The sequence below is a fragment of the Gadus morhua genome, chromosome 14 (assembly GCF_902167405.1).
Source record: "Gadus morhua chromosome 14, gadMor3.0, whole genome shotgun sequence".
In the NCBI taxonomy this organism is placed as follows: Eukaryota; Metazoa; Chordata; class Actinopteri; order Gadiformes; family Gadidae; genus Gadus; species Gadus morhua.
In genome coordinates, this window is record NC_044061.1 from 22,805,616 (window position 1) to 22,832,475 (window position 26,860).

At 49.4% G+C, this 26,860-nt stretch overlaps 4 protein-coding genes across 8 annotated transcripts in view; 2 read left to right on the forward strand and 2 right to left on the reverse strand.

The window, feature by feature from the left end:
• gse1b (Gse1 coiled-coil protein b) overlaps positions 1–17,526 on the forward strand; it is a 64,946-nt gene extending 47,420 nt beyond the window's left edge. For 3 of the 4 annotated variants that reach the window (XM_030377214.1, XM_030377215.1, XM_030377216.1), the window contains exons 4-16: positions 3,326–3,483; positions 3,893–4,090; positions 4,795–4,974; positions 5,152–5,522; positions 5,929–6,259; positions 8,150–8,847; positions 9,360–9,472; positions 9,888–10,155; positions 11,690–11,803; positions 11,984–12,373; positions 13,497–13,844; positions 14,201–14,304; positions 14,728–17,526. In XM_030377214.1, coding sequence (XP_030233074.1) covers positions 3,326–3,483; positions 3,893–4,090; positions 4,795–4,974; positions 5,152–5,522; positions 5,929–6,259; positions 8,150–8,847; positions 9,360–9,472; positions 9,888–10,155; positions 11,690–11,803; positions 11,984–12,373; positions 13,497–13,844; positions 14,201–14,304; positions 14,728–14,868 — 3,414 coding nt within the window. In that variant the 3' untranslated portion in view covers positions 14,869–17,526. The remainder of the gene's footprint in view (positions 1–3,325; positions 3,484–3,892; positions 4,091–4,794; positions 4,975–5,151; positions 5,523–5,928; positions 6,260–8,149; positions 8,848–9,359; positions 9,473–9,887; positions 10,156–11,689; positions 11,804–11,983; positions 12,374–13,496; positions 13,845–14,200; positions 14,305–14,727) is intronic. The other variant, XM_030377217.1, reaches the window with a different exon arrangement.
• Positions 17,527–17,739: 213 nt separating this feature from the next.
• On the reverse strand, positions 17,740–20,346 carry gins2 (GINS complex subunit 2). Its single transcript, XM_030377223.1, has 5 exons — positions 20,054–20,346; positions 19,642–19,756; positions 19,123–19,222; positions 18,885–19,011; positions 17,740–18,606 (listed from the first exon to the last, which is right to left on the reverse strand). The coding sequence occupies exons 1-5, from the start codon at positions 20,141–20,143 to the stop codon at positions 18,478–18,480; spliced, it is 561 nt and encodes a 186-aa protein (XP_030233083.1). The 5' UTR covers positions 20,144–20,346; the 3' UTR covers positions 17,740–18,477.
• A 667-nt stretch (positions 20,347–21,013) lies between these two features.
• emc8 (ER membrane protein complex subunit 8) lies at positions 21,014–23,444 on the reverse strand. The gene is made up of 5 exons (XM_030377222.1): positions 22,905–23,444; positions 22,717–22,793; positions 22,559–22,628; positions 22,373–22,467; positions 21,014–21,914 (listed from the first exon to the last, which is right to left on the reverse strand). The coding sequence occupies exons 1-5, from the start codon at positions 23,112–23,114 to the stop codon at positions 21,755–21,757; spliced, it is 612 nt and encodes a 203-aa protein (XP_030233082.1). The 5' UTR covers positions 23,115–23,444; the 3' UTR covers positions 21,014–21,754.
• A 56-nt stretch (positions 23,445–23,500) lies between these two features.
• On the forward strand, positions 23,501–26,771 carry cox4i1 (cytochrome c oxidase subunit 4I1). Of its 2 annotated transcripts, none has more exons than XM_030377224.1 (5): positions 23,501–23,601; positions 24,452–24,528; positions 24,926–25,090; positions 25,299–25,430; positions 26,440–26,771. In XM_030377224.1, the coding sequence occupies exons 2-5, from the start codon at positions 24,453–24,455 to the stop codon at positions 26,574–26,576; spliced, it is 510 nt and encodes a 169-aa protein (XP_030233084.1). In that variant the 5' UTR covers positions 23,501–23,601; position 24,452; the 3' UTR covers positions 26,577–26,771. The 2 variants fall into 2 exon arrangements, with proteins under 2 accessions (XP_030233084.1, XP_030233085.1); XM_030377225.1 differs by having other exon boundaries at positions 23,508–23,605.
• The last annotated feature ends 89 nt before the right edge of the window (positions 26,772–26,860 follow it).

Below are 26,860 nucleotides of genomic sequence, written 5' to 3' on the forward strand. Positions count from 1 at the left end.
CTCCGTCTGCCTCGACCCGCCTTACACAGGCACGCACACACACACACACACACACACACACACAAATACCCCCCCACACACACACACACGCACACACACACTAACACACGACGAATGGATAAGTAGGCACACTGCTAGAATATGCAGGAGCTGCATTCTGCAAATCCCAAAAAGCGTGTGTTTGTGCAAACATCTGAACCTTGTATTCCATGCATAAGAGGGGTTGATTAGTGTGTCTCTCGCTGAGATATGAGCCTGTGTCTCTCTGAGGGGGGTCACAGGGAAGGCGTGGGGGAGTAGGGAGGGTTTGGGGGGAGAGGGGGGGGAGTGTGTACAGTGCTTTGGCATTTTGCTTTAATGACTGCAGGAGTCTGTTCCCACTGCCGTCTGTAATTGCTTTTTAATTGGCAATTTGGATTCATAGCTCCATCTGAGGAGGGGTAAATGAGCCCTCCCGGATGAACAGGGTCTCCCATCCCCAAGCTAAAGGGTGCAAAGCCCCCTAGAGGATGGCTTGCGTGAAGACACTTATTAATGAATGCATGCTTCAGGGAGTTTCCACGCATGCATTCACGTGGTTTGTGTTTTGTCAGTCTTGTTTGAAGATGATCTTATTTTGTTCCGTGTGAAAAGTCGAGCAGGGTTGACGTTGCGGTGTGTGTGTGCGCGTGCGTATGTGTTGTTGACCTTCGACACCTACAATAGTGAAACTCTGAGAACAACAGTCAGGTAATGTTCTTGACTAGTGGCGCCAACCTATCTCAGTCACACAGTTTCAGATTGAATCAGATACGGAAATAACACTCATACATGTAGCAATATATATATATAAAAAATCAGTCCAGATTTCTTTCTGTTTAGCTGGGTCTGTTAATTTGATCTAAGCGGTCGCATTAGCTCAGAAATATATTCTGGCGTTGAATTAGTCTGCGCTCTTAGGGATAGTAGATTGTAAATCTTTTATTGCAGTTTAAACGTTGTTCTTTCACCTCCTATAGAGCAGGTGGCACGATTCCAACAAATCTTACAGTGTTAAATGAATTGCATTTGGCATAAAATGAATAGCACATCGTAACAGAACTATTGCTACCGTATTTGCATTAATTAGACTGCATATTATTGTATACTAAATCTGCAGCATATGTAATCCTCACTCGCCCCTGTTATTGGCTAGCTACCTGTAGCCTGTTGTGTTTTCTACCATACTGTACCTCTTGAGGAACTCCACAGCATCTGCAATAGTAAGTCCATGCCCACTTACCTGTTAAACGCCCTGCTGTCGTGACGTGTGTGTTCATTTTACAGTGGCTCTCGTGTTAAAGGAGTGCACAATTTACTGGATATTGGTCAGCCAAACATTTTGAGATTTTGGTCTGACGCTTCTAGACGGCCACCCATCCATCGTTAGAGGAAACGGGGGGTTGTGGGGGGCCGGAGGCGGGCCGGTGGGCTGCGGCGGCGTCTTGTGTTTTCCCAGATGGTGTGTGATTTTGACTTCTTTTGACGTATCTGAACCACTTTTCCACCCGGCTGCTCATCGGTACAGAGAGCTCACCTTTTCCCCTTGCGCACAAAGCTGTTAGGAGTGTGTGTGTGTGTGTGTGTGTGTGTGTGTGTGTGTGTGTGTGTGTGTGTGTGTGTGTGTGTGTGTGTGTGTGTGTGTGTGTGTGTGTGTGTGTGTGTGTGTGTGTGTGTGAATAAGTGGGGGGAGAGGGCAAATGCAAGGAGACTGCCAGGCCGCCCATTGAAGCGGAACAAACAACAAGGAGCAAATGGTAACGTTAAACTGCTTGAAAGAAAGGGAGATGGGTGGGGGTGGGGAGGGGGGAGTTAGGTCAGGGTGATGCTGAGTTGGGGCGTGAGGGATGGGACAGGGGTCGGGGGGGGGGGGGGGGGGGGCATTCGAGGAAGACGGCAAGGGATGGAGGCCCAAACATTAGAAGCATTCGATATGAGGTTTTAGCGCACCGGTGTCGGTCCGGGTCAGTGGCCTCAGAACAAGAGCCTGGAAGCAATAGCTCACTAAATGGGATTTATTTTATCTCTGGCAGAGAGAGAGGAAGACACAGAGAGTGAGGGAGAGAGTGAGAGAGAGAGTGATAGTGTGAGAGAGAGGAGGAGAGAGATAGGGAGAGAACAAGGGAGAGAGTGGGATAAAGAGAGGAGAGAGAGAGAGAGAGAGAGGAGAGAGATAGGGAGAGTGAGGGAGAGAGAGAGGACAGCACGACTGTGAGAAGGTCTCTCTAATCCAAGGGAAGGCAGAGGTTAATCTCCAGGGGGCAAGACCTTCCTGCACTCCTCCTCCTCCTCCTCCTCTCTCAACTGCCCGCAGTCTCTTTCATCCTCTCCCGTCTCCTCCCTCTCTCCGCTGCCTACTCTTTAACTCTGCAGAGCCAATGATACAGAGTCACCTCCCCGCTAGGAAACATCCCCCGTATCCCCATTACCCCAGCCCCTCTTCATCCTCGGGGGGCCGCATGTGTCTCTGTTCTGTGATTGCATTTATCGGCGCCGGTGGTGGGGGGGAGAAACCAAAGCAGGAGAGAGAAACACTCCCACCCTCCGCAGGACACCTTTGTTTGCCGCTCAAATGTTGAATGTTCCTGCTGGGCGTTTGTGTGTGTATGTGTTTGTGTGTGTGTGTGTGTGTGTTGTGTGTTTATGTGTTTGTTGTAGATTTGGATAAGTGAGCTCAGGCTTGCAGCCAAATGGGAGATATGAGAGGGAGAGAGATGGAGGGAAAATGCTGGTGTGGCCTTTGTTTTCTCTCGGTAAATGTTACAGTGGCACTGGCACATCTCCTGCACGCACACACATGCACACTTTGTTGCTGGATCAAAGTCTGTTTCCGTGCGGACTCGCTGTTGTACGACATTGATCATAAGGGTGGCGCTGGCTGCTCAACGAAACGAGGCGAGAAGCGGAGAAACTGGTGGCTGCTTAGTAATTATTTCCTCCTTCAGCTGTCTTCCCGTAACCGTTCAATTCAAGGTTCCCATTTTTTGTTTTTATCAGATCCTTTCACAGAGGGTGTGTGTGTGTGTGTGTGTGTGTGTGTGTGTGTGTGTGTGTGACAGACTGTGAAAGGAAGCTAGGCAGTTGGAGGGAGGCTGGGGCTCCACAAACAGGCCTATTCTTCCTCTCTCTCAGGATGGGCTCCATGAGCATGGACAACCGTGGCGGTCACAGGCCCTCAGGAACAATGGCTAATCTCTCCATCTCCCTCTTTCTCTCTTCCACTCATTCCCCTTTTCGCTCTCTCTGTCTCTCTTGCTCTCTCTCTTCCTCTCTCTCTTCCGCTCTCTATCTTTTTCTCTCCATGCAGTCAGAGTCGGGCCCCCGTGGGGCCAGCAGAGAGCGTGAGGGGGGCCTCTCCCAGGAGAAGGGTGGGCCCTCAGTCCCTGCTCACATCCTGGGAAACCCCTATGCCTTCGGGCTGAGCCCCGGCGCCGTGATGCAGGACTCCCGCTTCCAACCACTCAAGTGAGTCTTCGCAGTTATGAGTCACACCTCGTGCAGAGATGAACGCTTCTCTAGGAGGTTGGCGTAGGGCTGCTCGACTATGGAGAAAAAGTCTGAATCACGATTATTTTGGTCTTTATTTAAATCAAGATTGATTTAAATAGAGAAAACAAGATGCATTTATTCCGCACCAAAAATACACTTTGTAACTGAGAACCAAAATGTTGCAGCTGCTCTGCAATTTTTCTAAAACATTTAATGAAAAAAAGATCTGTTTGTTAATCGTTTGACGCTATAATCCAAGTTGAAATCACATTTCGATAGCTAGCCCAGCCCTAGCTTGACTTGTGTGGTTAGCCTCCTCCCGTTGCCCTGTGCACTCATCCCCTGCGTTGTCCTCCTGCTCCTCTTCTTCTTCTGCGGTGCTCAGCCTGCCCCGACAGCTGCACGGACTGCCCCCTGGTGCCGTTCCCGAGGAGTACCTCCGCGGCTTCCGACCCTATGCCACCGCAGAGGAGGCCATGCGCATGCCCTCCCTGCCTATGGGCCTGGACCCCGCCACAGCCGCCGCCGCCGCCGCCTACTACCACCCCAGCTACCTGCCCCACCCCTCCTTCACCCCATACAGGTGAGCGAACCAAGCGCGCCCGTCCTGCCTGTGATCTCTCTGCAGGCGTCGCGTTTGTGGTGGATCGTGTACAGCATAGTGCAGCTAGCTGTTTGAAATGCGGGTGTGTGTGTGTGTGTGTGTGTGTGTGTGTGTGTGTGTGTGTGTGTGTGTGTGTGTGTGTTGACACCATGTGTGTGTACTTGTGTGCTTCCTTGAGGCTATGCAACGGACTCAAAGGACTGCAGCACCCGTCAACACACTCCTCTGTAATGGATTTAATGAGACGAGCCATCTATGACACGCACACACACGTAGCATTGCACGCACGCACACACACATACACGTGCTTGTGTGCGGCGTGTGAGGCTGCTGTGTACTAATAGAGGTGGGCTGACAGGGACTGTCTCTTCCTTGGAAGATGGAAGAGCCGGTGATGGAGCTCCTCTGGGAGTTGGAGGCACACAGGTTAATGAAGCAGGCACTGCAGCACCACGGGGACCTCTTTATTTTATATTCTCTCACTCTCCTTCTCTCTCCTTCTCTTTCTCTCCTTTTCTCTCTCCCCCTCCTTTTTGTCTCTCTCTCACTTATTCTCTCTTTATATCTCTCTTTCTCTCTCTCTCTCTCTCTCTCTCTCTCTCTCTCTCTCTCTCTCTCTCTCTCTCTCTCTCTCTCTCTCTCTCTCTCTCTCTCTCTCTCTCTCCCTCCCTTCCCCCTCTCAGGATGGACGACCCCTTCTGTCTCTCGGCGCTGAGGTCGCCCTTCTACTCCCTGCCGGGGGGCGGGGGCCTGCCGCCCCTACACCCCTCTGCCGTCCACATGCACCTGCCCGGCGTGCGCTACCCCGGGGACCTCTCGCACCCCTCCCTGTCCGCACTGCAGTCCGAGAGGCTGTCCGAGAGGTAACGCATGTGACTGCTGTGCAAGGAAAAAAAAAACACCAATCCCCTGTAGACCCGCGCCTATAGAACTCCTGCTGTCCGTGGTGTGTGTTTGTGTGTTTGTGTTTGTGTGTGTGGGTGTGGGTGTTGTGTGACTCTTAACGGTGGCGTTCCGCTCTCTCCATCCTTCCCGTCCAGGCTCCAGCTGGAGGACGAGATTCGGCAGCGGGAGCGAGAGCGGGAACGGGAGCGGGAGCGGGAGAAAGAGAGGGAGCGCGAGGCGGAACGCGAGAAGGAGCGGGAGAGGGAGCGCGAACGGGAGAGGGAGAGGGAGAAGGAGCTGGAGAGAGAGCGCGAGAGGGAACGGGAGCGGGAGCGCGAGAGGGAGCGCGAGCGGGAGAAGGAGCGGGAACGGGAGCGGGAGATGGAGAGGCAGAAGGAGCGGGCGCTCCGGGAGAAGGAGCTGCAGGTGGCCAAGGCCATGGAGAGCCACTACCTGGCCGAGCTGCACGCCATGCGGGGCCAGGAGGAGCGGAGCAAGCCAGAGAGACTCACCCCTAACCGGCCCGGTAAGCCCACCTCGTCGCCCTGGAGCCCGCTGATCACACGTACCGCTGTTCCCACGAGGGCTGAACGACTAATCTAATCTCACCGACATCGCAATGTCATAGAACGCGATTCGCAAATTGTAAAGGAAAACATTGTCACTATTATGTTTCGTGAATCATACAGAACATATGGAACTTTATATAATACACATATAATCACAATTTGTTTATTTCCCCAAATCGTTCTGCCCTGGTTCCTACACGTGTCATTGCTGTACTTTTTTCACAGTTGTAGTGTTAAAAGCATTGCCAATCAGACAAAGATATTTGTCTGCTTTAGGTTTCTGTCTTGTGCCGTTCATTCGTTGTCATTTCCCAACAAAGTCCTTACGTCTGCCTCCCCCCCCCTCCTCCTCCTCCTCCGCAGACAAATCCAAAGAGGCGGTCCTTCCCGCCCCTAAGCCAATGCCGCCGGGGCTCCACCCGGCGATGGTCCAATCACACCACGGCGTGCCGGGCCTGGTCTCCGCCCACGGCCTCTACCTGGGGCCCGGCGGGGTGGGCACGGCCCTCACGTCGGCCATGATGCTGCAGCGGACCAATGAGGAGGAGCGCTGGTTGGCGCGGCAACGCAAGCTGCGGCAGGAGAAGGAGGACCGGCAGTACCAGGTGTCGGAGTTCCGGCAGCAGGTTCTGGAGCAGCACCTGGACCTGGGCCGGCCCGACGGGGCGCCGGAGCACCGCGCGGACGCACACAGGTGAGGGCGCGCACACACCAGCACACGCAGGCACGCACACACGATAAACACAGACACAAACACGATAAACACACGGTAAACACACACACACACACACAAATACACGATAAACACACACACACACACACACACACACACACACACACACACACACACACACGAACACACACACACACACACACTAGACACACGCGCGCGATAAACACACACATACACGTTAAACTCACACACACACACTAAACACACACACACACGATAGACACACACACACAGACACACGATAAACACACACGATACACTCAGAGATAAACAGCGACACAGGACGGGCGCATACAGGTCCGGTCGCACCTGTGCACGCACACGCACACAAGACAAACACACACGCAAACAGCGACACGCATACATACTAGTTTCTTCCAACTCTTCCCTCTCTTGTCTTGAACACGCCCATGCACACGGGGGCGTCTGGTTGACTGTGGTGCTGCCAGAGCCGTCCCGCCGGGGCACTCTTTGGGGTTCCCTCAGAGGCTGTCAGGCCAGGCTGTGTTCAGGCGGGACCGGGGAAACAAATGAACCCCGTCAGAAACCGTGGCGTTTGTTCTTTTGGGTCTGGTCTATTTCAGTCCCGCCTGGCGCGCGCACACACACACACACACTCGCACACGCACACAGGATCACAGCGGCAGGGCGTTTAGGCGTTGATGCGCGGTGCAGGGCCCACTGGCTGCACTCCCGTTCAGAGTGGATGAGCAGGGTATAGAAAAGCTCATCAAGACAAAGGCTAATCCTCACCATACCTGGTTAAGCATATAAACCCCACTTTGTTTGTGTGTGTGTGTGTGTGTGTGTGTGTGTGTGTGTGTGTGTGTGTGACAGTGTGTTTGTGTGTGGACGCGTCAGGAGATTAAGCAGAAGGGGGGGGGGGGGGGATTATTTACCAGGGTTAATGCTGAACTGCCAGAGTGCGCGGACCATACACATGTCGGCTATCGGTAACACGACAGTACAGTCAGAGCCGCGGGGCTGCAGATTGCAGATAAAACATGCAACCGCAAAGACACTAACGCAACCAGTAGGCCAGGGCCGTAATCTGATTGGCCCGGCGTTTAGCGGTGCCACTGACGAGCCTGATCAGGATCGAGGTCTACACGTCCTCTCAGGGCTTTATTTAAACCTGCATATTTACAATGATTCTCTACCCCCCCCGTATTATTCACTGTTCCTGTCCATGTCCTGCGAAGCTTTACTTGCCTTCATATCCGTCCTGTCATCCTCTCCTGGCAATCCATCGCTCTTCCTCCCGTCTTTAAACGTCCCTCTCCACTGCCGCCGCCGCCCTCCGTACACTCCCGACTGTTTTATTACATTTCCACTGCTTCTGTCATCCTCCGTGGTGATCCGTCACCATCTCCATTACCTGTGTCAGTCACACGTCTCTGTCTCTGCCAGCTGTCAGAGCAGCCTGTCATTTCTACCAAGCATCTCCCACACTAGACCTCCTCTTGAACTCCCCCTGTCTCCCCCCCCTGTGTGTGTGTGTGTTCGTGCGTGTGCGCGCGCATGGGTGCGTGCGTGTCATACTAAAATGGGCCCTGCAGATCAAAAGCAGCTCTGTATATCTGGAGGATAGATAGTGGGGCTGGGCCACATCCTCTCTCTGCTCCAGGCTACTCTGCCTCCGCCTGATAACACAGCTCCACACACACGCACGCACACACACACACACACACACACACACACACACACACACACACACACACACACACACACACACACACACACACCCATGCATGCATATACACATACATACGCACACGTATACATACCCTGATTCCCGGTTGGGTAGACCCAACGTGACCCCCCCCCTCCCTCTCTCTTGTCTCCCGACAGATCTCTACAGAACCACCACGACCCCGGCAGCCGAGACCTCCTGTCCCACCTGGGCGCCCCGCCGCCCCTCATCTCCCCCAAGCCGCCCCAGCCGCCCCGGGAACACGCCGCCCCGCCCGCCACGCTATGGAACCCCGTCTCCCTCATCGACACGTCCTCCGACTCCCGCCGCAGCCACGAGCCCTCGGGGCCCGTCCACTACGACCTCGGCCGCCTCGCCGCCGGGCCCCCCTCCTCCGTCAAGCACGAGGACGGGGGCCGGCGGCGGGACGGGGGCGTCTTGGACAAGTACCCCCCGCCGCGGGGCCCGCCGGGCCTGCCCGAGCCCAGCACCTTCCTGGCGGAGCTGGAGAAGTCCACCCAGTCGTTCTTCAGCCAGCAGCGCGCCTCCCTGTCGCTCTCCAGCCAGTACAGCGACGTGGGCGGGGCCGGCAAGGGGGGCCCCGCCCACGTGGCCGGCATGAAGGCCTTCGCACCGGGACACCAGGGCCCCAGCCGGCACGGCCAGGGGCCCGCGGCGGTGGTCCTGCCGGGGGTCCCCGGGCTGGGGCTGGGGCTGAGCGGGTCCACCAGCCTGACGAGCGCGGGCGCGGGCCCCGAGACGCCGCTGGTCTTCGACGAGTTCCTGCAGCAGCACCGGCGGGCCGTCAGCAAGCTGGACCTGGAGGAGAGGAGGAGGAAGGAGGCCCGGGAGAAGGGTGGGTGGAGCTCAGAACACGCACGCACACACACACACGAGCACACGCACACGCACACGCACAGATCCAGATCCAGGTACAGAGATAAAGATCCACACACACAGATACAGATAACCACACAAACAGATACAGACACTTACACACACACACACGTACACACACACACACACCACACAAACAGATACAGATAGACACACAGATACAGACACACACACACAGGCACACACACACACAGATACAGATACACAGACACACACACACAGGCACACACACACACACAGATACAGATACACAAACACACACACACACAGATACAGACACTACAGATACACACACACACACACGGACACACACACACACACACACACATAAACATACACACACATATACAAACACAAACATACAAGCAAACAGATAGAAACATTTCTCATGGGGGGATCACAAAACGGAGGTCATGTATAACGGTGTGAGTACTGATTGTGTGTGTGTGTGTGTTTGCGTGCGCGTTGCAGGTTACTACTACGAGCTGGATGACTCGTACGACGAGAGCGACGAGGAGGAGGTGCGAGGCCACCTCCGCAGGGTGGCGGAGCAGCCCCCGCTGAAGCTGGATGACTCCATGGAGGTAGGGCACCTTCACCGGCCCCACCCGGGGCGGGACCGCGGTGCACACACGGAGCGATAGCTTAGCCCTTAGCACGGTATTTTCAGCTCACAACGCGAAGCAGTCTCAGAGTCCGTGGGCAGAGCTCCACGACCTCTGATACCTGATTAGAGACCGCAGCGTTTATTACGAAGGCAGCCATCCGTGTTACATTTTTTACTTATATTTTTATTCACACACAGCACAAATGACTGTTTGGGGGACTTTAGGGAAATCCTGAAATACTACCGAGTCGAGAATTGCTTCAGGATACGACGCTGCATGAAATGAACACACTACATGTATGTGTTGCTTTACTCCATGGCAACTAAAATTGCAATGTATTAATGTGACATCCCCACCTTCTCCCCTTCCCCGCTTTTTTCCTCCGCTCCAGAAACTGGACTTCCTGGGCGTGTTTGGCCTGACCACGGTGGGTCGCCGCGACGACCTGGTGCAGCAGAAGCGCCGGAAGCGCCGGAGGATGCTGCGGGAGCGGAGCCCCTCCCCGCCGGCGCTGAGCGCCAAGCGAGCCGCGCCGCCGCCACCGCCGCTCAGCACGCGCTTCACCCCCGAGGAGATGGACCGCGCGCCAGAGCTGGAGGACAAGAAGCGCTTCCTCACCATGTTCAGCCTGTCCCACGTCACGCCGCAGCAGAGGAGAGGTACGGGCCCCAGTCCGTGCCGGAGCTGGCTAACATGAGATAACATGAGCTAATATATGCTAATATATGCTAACATGAGCTAATATATGCTAACATGAGCTAATATGAGCTAACATGAGCTAACATATGATTACATGGCCTGACATATGCTAACATGAGCTAACAGACGCTGACATGAGCTAACATATGCTAGCAAAAGCTAACAGGCGCTAGCATATGCTAACATGAGCCCACACGCGCTAACACACTCTAACACTTGCTGACACACTGACACACACGCTGGCTGAACCACATGCTAAGAAACACGCACGCTGAAACACATGAGAAGGCACACGCGCGCAAAAACATGCCAACACACTATCGGATACACACCAACACACACATATGGCTTCTCTGCCGCATTATGAGTATTGCATCACCATGAGTGCAAGGTCATATCTTTTTGACATTGAAGTTGACCTTTAGCGTGATCCCGGAAACCAATTTTGCCGTTAAAAACTCCTTTTAGTTGATTCGTCCGTTTTTCTAGGTGATTATGAAGTTTGTAGTTCATACCACGGCAAGCAGAGGTACCGTGCCCACATACGAGGGGTGGAACGGTTCTGTTCATATCACGGTTTTAGGGTCACAGTTTTTGTTTCAGTCAGGTATCCAGAATTGACGATTTGTACATTATTTGTCAAAAACGGCTTTTTGCCTTTCCATTCCAGAAATGGATAGGGACATAAACACCTTATCAGTGTCAAATCGTGTCACACTAATTGTAACGCACACTGTGGCATTCAAAACAGTTTAGTTTTGAATACCAAGAGTGATGGCCTACTTATAGTTATCGAACAAGGAAACGACTTCAAAAAAGTGACGTCTCCTAAACATGGATGTATTAAAGAATGCAAATACACGCCCCCAAACTGTGACTAGCAAACCGACAGGTTATGTTCCTTTACTTGAACCCTTCCATCCCTTCTACTGCAGAGGCCTGCTCCTCTTTAGCTCTTAGTTATGCAGGAGTATTGATTCTACCCTGGAGTTAATTATGCGCGGTCAGAGATCACGTAAGCTTGACTGACTGCACTTAGCACTCGGCGCGCACTACGCAGGTAGCCACTATGCATTGGCTGCTCATTCAGTTTTGTCTACCTTTGGCGGGTATAATTGTGTGTGTCTTGTTTCGGTACACACACACTCATGCAAAATGTATGCTCTGACAGATGCATGTGCACAGTATCCTTTTCATTCTCTCGACTCTCTCTCTTACACAAACACAAACACACACTCACACTCACACACACACTCACACACTCTCTCACTCTCTCCACCTCCTGAAAACCGTCTTTATTCTCATAGGCGATAGTGTAGTGCTTAAGGCCTTTTTGTATTGGGTATACACAGCTGGGACCAAGACCACAAGAGACTTACAAGTTCTCTCTCTCTCTCTCTCTCTCTCTCTCTTTCTCTACCTCCCTCTCCCCATTTCTCTGTTACCATCCCTGCCTGCCCCTCTGTCTTGCATCCATTCTTTCCTCTCATTCAGACAATGAAAGGGTAGTGGTGCTGCTTCAGGCTATTAAAGAAAAGAGTGTTACCTTAGATACCATCAGGCATGCTACCCATCCTCTGTGTAAAAGCCCTCCAGCACATTCGCCCGGTAAGGAACAGGCTAAATACATACATTGTTTACACCTCCATGTGTGTGTTTTATTAATACATTTTAATCTGCCGGAGCATCTAAAGTGAACGTGCTCCATTATGTAAATGTCCTTCCATACCTGAACCGACCGTGCATCCTGGCGCTCACCCCGTCCCCGTGTGTTTCCCCCGGCAACAGAATCCGACACCGCCCAGGCTCCCGGCCAATCGGAAGAGGCGCCCGGCGCCCGACCCCACAGCCCCTCCCCCGCGCACGGCCTGCCGTCCCCCGGCGGCATGCCCAAAGCCCCCCTGGGCGGCGACACGTTGAGACCAAAGGAACCCCTGGCCCCGTCCGTCTACCCGGACAAGTCCCGGGGGCCCGGCGGCGAGGGGGGGCCCCCGCCCAAGAGGAGCGGCAACCTGCTGGGCAGCCTGCCGGCCCCGCTCCCCATGCAGCCCAAAGAGGGGCCCGCCGGCCTCAACGGACGCTCCAAGCCCTGGGACAGCTTCACGCCCGAGGAGTTCGCCCAGCAGTTCCACGAGTCGGTGCTGCAGTCCACCCAGAAGGCCCTGCAGAAACACAAAGGTACGGTCGGCAGCTACCCATAAACCATAATCAGCCCTTAAGACCCCCCGCCCCCCCCGCTTGGGGGGGGCGGGGGGTCTTAAGGGCTGATGATGGTTCCACGTTGACGCAACACAAGGGGGTTTACGGACCCGTTACGTCTTTGCGGACCCTCCTTGCGTCCACCGCGAGGGCCTGACGTGTGCTTCTCAAAGATCGTAACCTTGCATCGAGGCGCAAGGTTGCAATCGGTCCGCTCACTAAAACCCAGCTAATCACACTCTCAATCCTTTAAATTGCAACACATTCCTAGATTTAAGTAACACACCACGGCTAAGCTTTCAGTCAGATCGGCATTAATGAACTGGTTCTCTTATCATTGACTCCCCGAGCGAGTGTGATTCGATCGGTTCATTTCAATGCCTTTTTATGTGGAGCTCAGCGAGAGTAGGGTAACCACACTTGACCCCGTAGCGTGGTTAATTAATGCATTGATTGTTTCATTTTTTGAGCTTCATTAGACGTGTGGGCATAATTAGACTCGGGGCTTAATTAGACCATCAATGTGTTTCCGGACCAGCGTTCTGCCGCTTCTGAGAAAGAGGAACAACATTTCCTGGAATGACAAACACGGTCAAATTGGGCAACACCACAAGCACGCATGCCTCTGGGAGAGTGAACCGGTGTATGGTTGTGCACCAGTTTGAAAATAAAATAAAGGCTTCTGGATTTGACTCTGGATTTGCATAGTGGGTCGAGAATTTGTTTTCATTAGAGTGACGGTTGGTCTATCATGCAACGTAGAAAAATTATTGTTTCATAAGATAGGCCTGGATAAATGACCCCAAAGGCAAGGCAAAGCAACTTTATTTATGTAGCACTTGTCATACACAAGGCAGACTCTAAGTGCTTCACCTAGAAATAATAAAGTAAAATAGATAAGTAAAGGAAACATAGGCAAAGAAAAAGAAATGCATTGTAGAAAGTCTAATAGTGAGAGATTTAGCAGAGTTAAAGCAAACATACAACAAAGCTTATTGCATGGGCGGAAAAAAAAGCCCTTGTTAAAGAAAGCCGGGACTTTCCCACCGTGCGTCAGCGTCTTAACTCCCTACCCCCCCCCCCCCCCCCCCCCTCCCCACAGGCGGTGTCACGGGAGCGCCCGAGTCCTCCCACCCCCAGGACTCCTCGGTGCGCTACAACATTCCCGAGTTGCAGTGTGCTCCGGGCCGTGCGTCCCAGGCCCTCGCTCACCCCCACTCCTCGCTCGCCCACTCGGTGCAGCACCTGCACCCCCCGCCGCACGGCCACGGCCTCCCCCAGCCCAACGGGCAGCACTTCCCCATGGCCCCGCACCGCGAGGGCCCCGGGGCCCGGCCCGACGTGTCCGGCCCCGAGGACTCCGATGAAGAAGAGGAGGAAGAGGAGCCCCCCGCGCCGAAGTGGCAGGGGATCGAGTCGATATTCGAAGCCTATCAGGATTATATTGAAGGTAAGGCACTTGGACGCCAGCGTAGATGTGTTGTTGGTGAAAAATGCGTTTCCCGCCCCCCAAAAAAGCATGGTATCCGTCTACAATTGATTACCTGAATGCGTAATATTTTAACCACCGTTTTATTTCAACCAGCTGCATTTTAATCTGGCGCCACTAGTGTCATGCTCTATGATGAACGAGCACTAGAGGGCAGTGTGGATGCTTTGTGCTCGCGAGACACCCCTCGGCATTCAAGACAGTGAAACACACGGAAGGAGAATCCGCGTCGAAGGGGTTCCTGTGTTGTGCGGCGACGGAGAAAGAGAGCGGGGGCCTCATTCTTCTGCACCGCTTGTGTCTCCTTGTTCTCCCAGAGCAAGGCGTGGAGCGCCAGGTGCTGCAGAGCCAGTGCCGGCGGCTAGAAGCTCAGAACTACAACCTCAGTCTGACGGCTGAGCAGCTGTCCCACAGCATGGGGGTAAGAGGCGCTACACACTGAGTGTGTGTGTGTGTGTGTGTGTGTGTGTGTGTGTGTGTGTGTGTGTGTGTGTGTGTGTGTGTGTGCGCCTGCATGTGCGTGTGTGTGTGTGTGCCTGCATGCGCGTGTGTGTGTGTGTGTGTGTGTGCCTGCATGCACGTGTGTGTGTGTGTGAGTGAGTGCGAATGTCTGTGTGTTTGTGTGTGTGTGCGTGAGCGGCTGCCAGTGTACCTGTGAAGCCATAACAAACGTGTGCAACATAGCGTTGCGTGTCGCATGGCTAGATGTAGCGTAAGCCTCGCACAACGTTTTAGAAGTTGAGACACGTTCTGCGGTGGGAGCCAACATCCTCCAAACCAAACCACAGTGCTGACTGGGTGTATTGTCGTCCCCCCTCCTGACCCCGTCTGGTCGTGAGTGTAGGAGCTGATGTCCCAGAGGCAGAAGCTGGCGCTGGAGCGAGAGAAGCTGCAGGCGGAGCTGGAGCACTTCAGGAAGTGCCTGACGCTGCCACAGACACACTGGCCCAGAGGGGGCCACTACAAGGGATACCCACCCAGGTGACCCCGCTCTGCTGAGCTGACGGGCCCCCACCCAAGGGCCCCGGCCCCGGCTGTCACCTCTTCCTCCTCCTCCTCCTCCTCCTCATCCTCCTCTCAGACACACACCTAGAGTTTATTTTTTATGGCCTTGATGTTGTGAACGTAGCTCGACGACTGAAGAGGAGCTGGCTGGCTGGCTGGCCGGTTCAGTGGATGAATCGACGTTGGGGAGACGGGAGCGAATGCACGGGGGGGCACTAGGACCAAACGATGAAGGACAAACCGTCTCTGGGTCACGGCCAGCCAGGGACGGTGCCACAAGCCACTTGTGTCTGCCAACTTCACCCGAACCCTGGGATCCGTGAGAGTGTTGGGCCGGAGTAGCAGGAGAACCACGCATGCACATACTACGGACACAGAACACGCCACGCGCGCACACACACACACACACACACACACACACACGACCGAACTTCTCAATGTAGTGTAAATCATGCCCTGCTTCAGCCCCTACTGCTCTCACAGCCACGCCCACAAGGACTATTCTGCCAATAGGAAGAGCCACTCCATGAGCGGGTGACCACGCCCCCCCCCCCAGCCCCCCCAGTCCCCACATCACCAAAAGCATAAGTATGTCCCCGGCCCATCAGACTGACGGAGTCACGGGGGCCGCATTAGTTTTTGAACTGGAAAATGCACTTAAGAAGAATGCGTGAAGAGCTACCAATGTCGGTACTCTGATGCGGCAAAGAACTGTTCACATTAAGGAGAGAACTTAGGAAAAAATGCACATTTTTGGAAAGAATAAAGGAAATGTTTTATTTCAAAATAGAAAAATTTGAGAATAAGAATTTTAAAAAGGTGCTTGAGCCTTGTATTGTATATAATATGAAGACTAAAAGAATTTTGTATGTTTTATTACTTAATCAATGTTCTTTTAAAAGAAAAAAAAAGCCTGCCATTTTTTTTATATATGTTAATGCTTTTTTTGAGGGTGGGATGGGTTGGTCAATAAAGCCCTGCTTCTAGTGTGTGTACTGCTGCTGGCTAGCTCATGTTGAGGTAACATTATGAGAGTGGGAGAGAGAAATAGGGTACAACGTTCTACTCTCCATGTCGTCCTCCTCTCCAGCACTCTGTGCATCTGACACCCAGTTACAGCTCCCCCCCACCCTAACCCCCTTCTCATCCCCCCCGTCTCTGAGCTCAGCCAAGCGTACTTAGAGGTCACTGAGCTGAACCCCCCCCTTCTCCCCACACTATGTGCCTCTAGGTTCGAATCCCCCCCCAACCCTAGCGAGGGTTCCTCTCGTTGGTGCCTGTTTTTGTTTATTGTCTAAATGAAGGGAGACACTCAATAGTCCATTACTGAACAAATCCTACAGCCACGTCCAAAGGTATCAAATTAATCGCCACTCACTGGACTTCAATGTCATCATCATTAAAATAGTAAAAACACAGTGTATAATTAGAGGTGGCATATTATGCCTTACAAGGTTAGGTACTTTGCCAGAGCCATATAAGGAGTGTGCCAAAAAAAGGGTAATTGTAAGACCATATTGGATCCTCAATTTATAATAAGTCTCAATTAGGTTGCCAATGCAACCAGGATTCCAACCATGACGGCCAACTCACATTATTTCTGTCCCCATTTTCCATTGGTGTCAATTCTGTCGTAAATATCCGCTCCCTCCATTTCCCCCCAGCGTGAGACACCTTGATCCGTCATCCAAAGGTTCTTGTTTGCCAACATCGTTATCAAATCTCAAGGACCTCACCTGTTCTCCATGCTGGGGGCCTCTGAGGTGCAACTCAAAGCTACTGCATTTCCATCCCATCCTTGTTCTGTTGGCCGAACCACTGCGCGGTGGATGGAGTGTCAGTGTCCCTAATGAGGCACTTCAGCATGTCCACACTGGAACTCTGTACATGCACTCAGACCGGCCCTGGTTGTTGTTCCTGACACCTGCCCCGCCCCCCCTCCTCCACCCAGCCCTAGTACCACCCCCCCTCCCTCAACCCCACCCTGTAGTACAGCACTGACTGCTCTGTAGGAGCTGACTGGACCAGGGGGTTTCTTCAGGGCAGAGTCAAAGGGTGTGGGATTCGAACTACAAGTCGGTAATCTATCGTGGGACTGTACCTCTGACTCCCAGGATTAAACCACGATGGACCCCATTATTTTTTAATAACCATAATCGTGAACACTTCATATCACATTACCGATACTAACAGAGGTATTTTTTACACGATTCCACGCTGTGACCCATGTCTCACCCAACCTTATCTCAGACCGGTCGAACGTTGTTTTATTTTTTTATGTCATGAAGCAGAACATAGCAAAGAGCACACAGCCTATCAGATTAGTCGGGAGCACTCATGTTGAGGTGAGCTGCCAATGAGCACGGCGGGCAGAGCAGTAAGCACCGCCCCCTGACCCGCCCCCCCCCCCCCTGACCTGCCTCCGTCTCCATACTCCTGCATCTTCAGTCCAAGCACGCTGCGCAATAGCCCCCGACTCAGTGGAGGATGTCTAGATGCTGTGAAATTCTGTTTTTCAAAAAAAAATGTACTTGTTTGAATTCCTTGTAATGTAATATATTCTTTGTTGAATGTAGTAATTAGGTATTTATGAATATGGCTGTGATTTCAGACAAAAATAAAATATTTCAAAGTGTCATTTTGTTTTTTGCTGGTGTGTTTTGGTAGTTGTGCGATCCAGGAATTGTCCGATCCTTCTATGGTAAGACGTTCCCAAACAATTTTCAAACTTTTGTCAAAGACCCTCCATATAATTTTAAGCAGTCAAATCAATAGATTCTCATTACCCTGTAAGAAAGCGAGAATTCTCATTTCTGTTTGCATGCTGTTCAATACACACAAACCAAATAGCCATTATTAAATTCCATTTATTGATTGAGCATTTTAGCAAAGATTCAATGTTATTAAACTATTTGTTTGATACTTGTTGCCATCCACTTGCTTGCGGACATGATGCAACAGTACCAAAGCTTTAACAAGTCAAATAACATTCATTCATTTTCCAATATCTACACAAAACATCCATCATAAAAAAAGAAACCCAAGCACATGATGGAAGCATGCTGATGTTTGAGTCCAGGTACAGCATCTCCTCCACATATTACATCCTGCACAGCAGATAGACGCATCTTCCTTATCAACCAGTCCAGGGAACACCACCCAACCCGTTGGTAGCCATCCCTATGCCTCTGGTTGTTAAAGGGGGTGATATTATGCCACCAGGTGTGAGTGATTAGCCATCACAAGCCGTTTTAAAATCCTAGTGATGTCACATGTGGGTGTGTCCATCTAGATGTGTGCTGGATAGATCAGTCTACCAGCCTACCCAGTGGACTAGCAAATGTTGCTAGTCTATCCAGCAAACATCTAGGTGGACATGCCCACTTGTGATGTCACAAAAACGCAGAAAAAGGCTGATTTTCAAACGACTTGTCATGGCTAATCACACTCTCCCCCGGTGGCATAATAATATCCCCCCTTTAAAAACAGAAACCAAGTTTCCGACCAGCTCAGAACAGATCCATGTCACTTCTTCACACACCATGTCGCTGCCAGACCCAGACGACCCAGCCGTCGGCGTTCCAGACGGTCAGTAGTCGGGGCCCTTCCCCGTGCTGGTGCCAGGCTGCATGTTGGAGCGCAGCTTGAACATGCAGTTGAGAGAGCCGAGGAGGAAGCTCCTCGTGGTGTTGATCTCCATCAGCGTCAGGTTGTCCAGCTACAGGAGAAGATCAGAACCACGCGACTGGGGTTAACCTCTACCTATGTGCCGACGACCACTATCCTGATTTAGACATTTTCATAAATATTGGCCAGCACAAAAATAATAGATTGTATACCAGATTACATCACCATTAAAACCATAGCAAGCAGATAATAATGCTTGCTAGCAATAATGAAAAGGTGAATATAAATCATATTGAATTATTTAAAAAAGGACAGTAATAGTAACATACACAATACTTAAACGGCAAAAGAAAACTGAGGGCTCCTCACCTTAGCATGGGCCTCCTGCTGGCTGATGAAGCTGTCCGCTGAGAGCCGCAGCTTAGCGATGCGCGTGTCCCAAATGTCCTTCACTAGCGTCCGAATCTCATCAGCTTTGGGAATGTTGTCAGATGCACTGCACGCAAAATACATGAGGAACATGGATACAGTGAGGCACGGGACTAGTCAGGGGAAGGACATCAGGGGAGAACCCGAGTAGCGAGGTGGTGTGTTCAGGTTTACTCACTGGTTCAGAAGGAGCTTGGTTAGTTCCATGTAGTACGGGCTGGGAGGCGGTGTGAAGGAATCCTCTTTCCTCTCCATCTCTCTCACCTCCTCCAGTTTGTCTGCGGACCGCACATGAAGAATGTCATTGTAAACGTATTCTTGGCAAATGATGATTTACTTGCATCTGCTGCCAAATATAATAAGATGCTTGGATTTTACAATGTAGTTTCAAGTATCTGTGTGTGTGTGTGTGTGTGTGTGTGTGTGTGTGTGTGTGTGTGTGTGTGTGTGTGTGTGTGTGTGTGTGTGTGTGTGTGTGTGTGTGTGTGTGTGTGTGTGTGTGTGTGAACTATGCTTGAAATGTGGTGCAGTAGGTCTAAAAGCACTACAAAATGACGCGGTAACCAATATGTTCTTCCATTGGGCAATGCTTAGGGCCAACAGTAAGATGATTGCTTAATTGACCGGTCGACTACTGATTGTAGCCTACTCCCTTTCATTCTGGTGACGCCCCCCACGTTAATTGTGTGCATCTTACCAACATCCATCCATTGAGGAGGCAATATTCGACATTTCTGTCTCTGCTTCAGATTCAAAGCAAGCCAAACGGGAACTTGTACAGGTAAGCCAGGATTAAAGGGCCCCAGATCCCCCTGATAACACGGAAACATGACACAATAAATAAGGTAACCATGAGCCTTGTATTGTAATGTAAGGTTAAATACGATGGCATGCTCTACTGCGTCTGATCTAAAATATAACGTTAGGACTAGCCGCTGTACATTGCTTGACTGTTAACACTGACTTACTCAAAATTGCATTACCTTTAATCGGTTCAAAATATGAAGTGGTCTCCCTATTAGGATCCGATCAACGTAAGTGAGTAAGTACTAGTTGTAGTATTCTGACTGCTGTTCTGACAATAACAATGTACCGTAAAATGTACTTACACCAATTAAATATATTTTATCAAGGCTGAAGTTTGGGATTATCTTCACAATCTCCTTTTCTGCCAGAAATTCAACTTCAGTCGGATCCATGGTGGTAACATAAAACAACAAATAGTGTGCGACGAACTGTGTGGAAGACCCCGGCAAATGTTCCCGCGCAAGTGACGTCACTTCCAAGGAGGCGGTGTCAGGAAACGTCAGAAATTGGATTTCAGAGGTTTAATATTTAGGATTTTTGATGTTTATTTTACTCTTCATAACAAAATAGGATGTGACTCGAGATAGGTCCCCATTTGGCAATAACGTAATTATCTTCTCCAGCTATTTATTTCTACGCTTGACCTAGTACTTCTCGCGAGATCTGGTAAAACCATCGCATTCGTCTGTAGCAGTAACAACAATTGGACACATGGTGGCAGTAAGGTACAACTTCGGGGTATCGCATCAATCCTGTGACTTACATTTTGGGTAAGGTGCGCCTGCCTTCGATTTCCCCAAAACAAGCCCACTGTTGGCACAAATTACTGCATTGTGCATGTTCCATTGTTTGTCAGTGATGAGCAAATACAAAATGACAAGTTAGGATTAATAAAATATAAAACTGTCTTATCATTCAGTTTCAGACGAGTTGCATACTTAATATTACATCCCAGTGTATCATATTATAAATGCAAATAAAAATTTTAAGCTGCAAAGTGTTGCCGAAACTGAATTTCAATGTTTGCCTCGATGATGCCTTTAAAAATGAATAACTTTTTTAAGTCAATTTTAGACAGAAGTGCTGTTTTTTAAATTAGGGATCAGATATCCTCATCACGAATTTTAAGGAGACATTGCAGCCTCTAAAAGATTTCTATGAAGAATTCAGAAATGACTTTCTTCTGATCTGCCCTCCAAGATCCAAATGTGTGCAACTTAGCCCCGGTCTGCGTCTCATTGGACTGGGAACCTCACAAGTCGACAAGTTAACAAGTTTAATGAAATAGAGCAAAGAGATTACAGACATATCTGTGGAGAGAAAGACTGAGCAGAGCTGCACACGTAGATTACCAGCCCTTCTCTGACATCAATAGAAAAAAAAATACATTTCATACAGCATCTATCAATCCTGCATGGTTTAGTTCTTATAACCATATCATAAGTCCATCGACATTAACACATATCCAACAGTCATTCTAACATTACAGTTATGATTGGACACAGACAATTAGTTTCTCTGGCTCCGTCTATATTAGCTATGTATTAACATTATTAATAAATCTGCATTTAGTAAATTACCATTATAACTTTTTATAAGATTCAGTATCAATCATTGTATCCACAGCTTAACCCTGAAATTACAGGACAAAATATATTACCTTTTCTAAAAATTCGTTACGCAAAACAATTATGAAATAAACTAAATCGGAAACATTGGAGAAGAAATAAATGTTAAGTTTCATTCTGAGAGAAAACTACGGTAATCCCCTCAGCATCCCATACTCCAGGGAGTGGCAGCACACCAACAGTGCGTACAGTACCAATGAGCTTGCCCTTGAAACATTTGGCCATCAATGCTCCCACAAGTCTCCCATCAACGCGAGAGACCTTGAAAAGTTAAGCCTTTAGTACTTTTTGTTCCCGGTGCTACGCGTTGAGTAGCATCATGCATGCTGTATCGGCAGTATCTCTGTCCATGTCCGATACGCTCAAGGCTTGGATCTAGCACAGGTCCAACACAGACTTGTTTATCACTGGGTTGGTCCAGTCGTTCCTCAGGTCGTCCAGATGGTTGTCAAAGTCAATCAGCTGTTCGTAGGAGCGGCCTTCAAGCAAGGAAGAAGTGATCTTCTGGGCCTCACACCAATCCTCAAAGCAGTCCCTGAAACCCACCGCACACAACGCCTTTTAGTAGGGCTGGGAGATTAATCAAATTTTGATCGATTTCTAGCGTCACACGATCACAAAACTAATATAATCAAGTTTTCAATTTATTTTTCTTTTCATTAAATGTTTTATAGAAAGTGCAGAACAGCTTGATACATATCTGTACATTATCATCTGTACAGCATCTTTTTTGTATCGAGCAGCCCTACTTTTAAGTGAAGCCATTTGTATGTATTGCACATCCACATGATTGCACATAACTTCCCTTTTCACTCGAGTACTGTGCAAGCTTCTGGATACCTTATACAATGACATGTCAGCGAAAGGCGTAAATTGTGTGCCTCAAAGGCTCCATTGGAAAACGATATACATCCAAAATGTCACGCCTGATCATTTACAGAAAACTGGGGATATCAATGGTGTGATGGTCACACTGTCTAGCTTGAAACTTACTGATTCACATCTCTGCTCTTCCATTTGTTCTCGTGGTGGTCGAATATCACAACAATGGGCTCAAAACAACTCATTGTCAGTCTATTGCTATCCACCTGAAGGAAAAGTAAAATCGAAATTAGAAAGACTCCAATAACTCATCTGGGAGATTCGTTCGTATTCATCCAAACCTCTGGTTGTTATTACCATCACAATGGCTGTTTCGCCAAAGTTCTCAGCTATCCGGGCAGCAACTTTTTCAGCAACCTGGTTAGGTCTGTAAATAAAAATAAAAACACTTTGACAAGCACAGTATAACACTATACCTAGTTCTGCTTTCAATATGAACCTCCAAACTTTGTTACCTGAAGTCCTTGGTGCGTTCATTGGCTTGATAATACCCAGCAATGAAATATCGATTCTCTTTGCACCAAGTATCAATCTGTGAACATAACCAAAAGTCTCACAACCAAAGTATAAACGTGACAGACATTCAAAGCAAAGCCTGGTTTAGATGTAACCTTTTAAATGTGACCATCATCCATTGACTTACCAGTGTGAGAGCCACCTCGAGCATGGGCGCAAGAGCCAGAGTCCCGTGGAAGAGCGGCACGCAGTCAACACATAGGACGGGGGCAGAGGGGTCTTTCTTGTTATCCTTCGTCTTCTCTGCCACTAGCAACCCGTTCACGGCGCAGTGGGGGTATTTGGCAGCGTGTAAAAGCATTTTACAGTACGCCTGCGTGGTCAGTATGATCGGCATGTTTAAATCACCCCCAAAGTCCCAGGCAGAATAGTTCAGATATATGGGCTAAATAGCAGTGGAAGTCGTTTTTAGGCTACTAGCGTTAGCTGGATCTCATTCCGGTGCATGTGACACCCTCTATCCCAGGGTAGGTGGAGAGCTTTGGGCCAGAAAAGATGTGCAAATACAGCCCGCAGTCAAACAGACAAATATTCACTTCTTCTAATCCAACACAAGCATCAGAGAATCCGACAGTCCGTATCTAATCTTTGCATCGGTACCGACGGCACAGGTGGATTCAACTCGGTACAGTCAGTGCGACCGTAAAGCGACGACGTGACGACAGCTTCCCCCAGTGAGCGCGACCGTAAAGCAAAGACGTCACGACACTCAGTTTATATTTACGGCACCAAGTTACGACACCCCGTTAAGCTGCACGGCTTTCCGCTGCCCGTCGCACTCCCTTTACGGCTAGGTTAACGCAAAAGCAAGCAACAACGGCACAGTAGGTTGTTTATTTCCTCTACTATATACTTCTCGAAATGTACTGCGAACTACGTTCACGTTGTTTATCACAGCGAAGGATGTATTAGCTGATCACTCAGTGGATGCGGAACGAGTGGGTTTGACCAGAAGCGATTAGTGATGTTTGACATTGACTAGGGCGGAGGAGGAAGAGTAGCGGCTGGGTTACATTCGAGGCTAGTTCTGGTTAGCACACGGCTATCATCCGGAGCGGGGACCGGGGTATATATGGTGGTGCATCTTGTAGGGTTGATGGTCCAGGGGCCCTGTTTAACGCTGACCTAGTCCTCTAAGTCTTTAGGTTAAATAGAGATCGCTCCACCCTGACGAACCAGTGGTTTAGCGCTGGTTTTGCACCGGGCGCTGTGACCTTGTGCTATCCGATAGCCTAGCTGCACTGTACAGGTATATAACGTTTAGACGGAATTCGCCTGGGCTATGTTAGTATATACTGCTGCACAATATGAGGCAACATTTGCGAAACATTGAGTTGATTGATCCATGTATCGCTGTAGAGACAGTCTGAGGGACGAACTAGTCGCTTTACTATTTGGTCGGACAGTCATTGCTGCAGTATGCACCTCACGTTTATTTAATTGTAATTGGATTTTGACAGCTATAATGTTGTTGCATGGCTAAGTGGATCAATTATGAATGTATTCCTCGTCAGAAGTGTATTACATAGTCGTTTTCCTATAATCTATTGTCTTACTGCAAACAATATATTTTTATTATGCAAACTTGTCTAGTTTTAATAAAATGTTCCAAGTTGTGTACATTCTGAATGGGCCCAAGAAGATAACCCTACTTCATATAATCTAATTTAACAGAATGCTGGCCGCCAGAGCCCTTCGTCTTGTTGGCAGACGTGCCATTTCCACATCGGTCTGTGTACGTGGGGGACATGGTAGGTCACTGCTTTCCATATGATTTTCCTAACTTGTCCTTGGTCTTCCTAACTTTTGAGTTGAAGAACTTGCAACCAAAAGATAGCCACCCCTTTGCACTAAAATGTTCACTGACAAAATGCTCGTGGCTGTTTTTAAAAACTGAAGGGTACTGGGGCAAGATAGGCATTTGACAGCTATGAAAGGTGATGACCTTTCCAATAACCTTCTGATCTTTTACTTTTTTTTTTTATAATTCAAATAACTGATTTCAGTGTGGGTGTGTGCACCAGCCTTTTTATTGCATCCATTTTTTTTCAAAAGCATTTTCCTTATTACTAATCAATACACATTTGATAGAATGACTATAGCTAGTTAGCCGAACCTGACTCCTTTAGTATTCTCCCCGCCATGCAGGAGTCGCGAAGGTAGATGACTATGCCCTGCCGGCCTACTTTGACCGGCGGGAGAACCCTCTGCCGGAGATCCGCTATGTGCAGGACCTGAGCTCGGAGCAGAAGTCCCTGAAGGAGAAGGAGAAGGGCTCCTGGGCCACGCTCTCCAATGAGGAGAAGATCGCACGTAAGACTGCCCATCCAACCCTATGTGTTTCATGGTTTATTCAAGATTCAAGGCCATTCAAGATGGTTTATTGTCATAAACACAACCATTACAAAAGTATGATGTTCTGATGATTTGATGTTTGTAAGTTTCAATGTCAACAATGAGGTGCACGAAAATTGGTTTTGTTATAAATGAGTTGATGGGTTTTTGTGTGCAATGTTGACAGTGTACCGCATCAGCTTCAATCAGAGCTTTGCTGAGATGAACCAGGGCAGTGCACAGTGGAAGTCGGTGGTCGCGGGGATGTTCTTCTTCTTCGGCTTGACCGGCCTGGTGGTTCTGTGGCAGAGGAAGTTCGGTGTGTATCAAAAACAATTTAGTCATTGATAAGACTTGTGATTAAAAATTATTGAGTCATTGTTAAGACTTGATAAGACACAATTAGAGAACAGACTGCCTTCATTCAAAGACAATTTTCTAATATGGCAACCTGTGGGACAAATAAAGCTTTAGATCTAATTGATCTAATAATTGACGAATGTACCACGTCCAAGGTGTGATGCAGATTGGTTGAAATAAGGGATGTGCATTTCTGGCAAAAATACTATTCGATATTTGCTGAGAAGTATTCATATAATATTCGAAAATCGGTCAATCAAGTACTCCGATCGCACAAACGCACCTTGTATACATGCACACACAATGACACAGGGAGAGGCTTCTATGATTTGTATGATATCAATCTGTTTATTTCAACAACTGCGCCATCAACACTCAACATCAAAATTAACTTCACACGTTGTGTCTTTTTACAATTTATTTGTTACCAGCATTCGTAGTGTTGATCAGCAGAGAAATTGTCCGCCAATAAGACATTGACGTGGCTTAGCAACCGAGGACGCTGGGGTTGATAAGTTACCAGACTACTGCCGGAGCGATAAAATAGAAGAAAAAAATCAACTTTCCTTGACAGCGGTCATTATATGCTTAGCAACGGTGAATTATTCACCGCCGGAAGTTGTGAAGGCCCATGCAAGTGAACGAAACGTTCAACAGCATTGAGAAGAGCCGTGTAATAAATAACGATAGTCACCTTCATTATTTGATATTCTACGTGACTATTCGACGATCGTTGCCCATCGCTAGTTGAAATTCTCTCTTTTGAATGTTGTGTGTGTATACCCTAGTAAGCCTCGTCCTCTAGTTTAAATATTGAGTTCAATTACTGTTGAGTCAAGCCTCATCAAAAGAGCAACAATGGATTTGTATTGAGCATCGTCTCTTGCAGAAATGGCCGCTGTATCCGTGGCCTCCTGTACTGTGAGTCTGCTGTTTTTGAGTGGTGCTGACCGTTGTTTTCTCCACAGTGTACGGCCCGGTGCCTCACACTTTTGAAAAAGAGTGGAAGGAGAAGGAGCTTCAGAGGATGCTTGACATGAGGGTCAACCCAGTGGAGGGCTTCTCTTCCCAGTGGGACTACGAGAACAAGCAATGGAAGAAGTAAATCGCCCAAAGGGACCATCAATCACCGCCACCCTATAAAATAAGACGACAGACGACACAAGGATATGTCCAAACAGATATCTCTGTATTTATCAATTCTTCAAATTACCTCAGACTCTGCATTCTGGAAGGCCTCTTCCTCTTACGGTCGTTATGTATTTTAGAGATGAGAATAAAAGTTCCTATGTTACCCCAGGATGTGTTGTCAAGTCAATTGTGGCCACTTTACTTTACATATAGGGTATGCATATAGAATACAACAAATTGTTCTCTATTTATATTTGA

What these genes read in the sequence shown, in the direction of transcription:
- cox4i1 (XM_030377224.1), top strand. Translation starts at nt 24,453, where the DNA reads ATGCTGGCCGCCAGAGCCCTTCGTCTTGTTGGCAGACGTGCCATTTCC. An exon ending in CTGTGTACGTGGGGGACATG is followed by an intron (nt 24,529 to 24,925) that starts GTAGGTCACTGC and finishes CCCGCCATGCAG; the next exon opens with GAGTCGCGAAGGTAGATGAC. An exon ending in CAATGAGGAGAAGATCGCAC is followed by an intron (nt 25,091 to 25,298) that starts GTAAGACTGCCC and finishes CAATGTTGACAG; the next exon opens with TGTACCGCATCAGCTTCAAT.
- emc8 (XM_030377222.1), bottom strand. Translation starts at nt 23,114, where the DNA reads ATGCCGATCATACTGACCACGCAGGCGTACTGTAAAATGCTTTTACAC. An exon ending in TCGAGGTGGCTCTCACACTG is followed by an intron (nt 22,794 to 22,904) that starts GTAAGTCAATGG and finishes TTATGTTCACAG; the next exon opens with ATTGATACTTGGTGCAAAGA. An exon ending in AAGAGCAGAGATGTGAATCA is followed by an intron (nt 21,915 to 22,372) that starts GTAAGTTTCAAG and finishes GGTGGGTTTCAG; the next exon opens with GGACTGCTTTGAGGATTGGT.
- gins2 (XM_030377223.1), bottom strand. Translation starts at nt 20,143, where the DNA reads ATGGATCCGACTGAAGTTGAATTTCTGGCAGAAAAGGAGATTGTGAAG. An exon ending in TCCTCAATGGATGGATGTTG is followed by an intron (nt 19,223 to 19,641) that starts GTAAGATGCACA and finishes TGCGGTCCGCAG; the next exon opens with ACAAACTGGAGGAGGTGAGA. An exon ending in AGCAGGAGGCCCATGCTAAG is followed by an intron (nt 18,607 to 18,884) that starts GTGAGGAGCCCT and finishes CTTCTCCTGTAG; the next exon opens with CTGGACAACCTGACGCTGAT.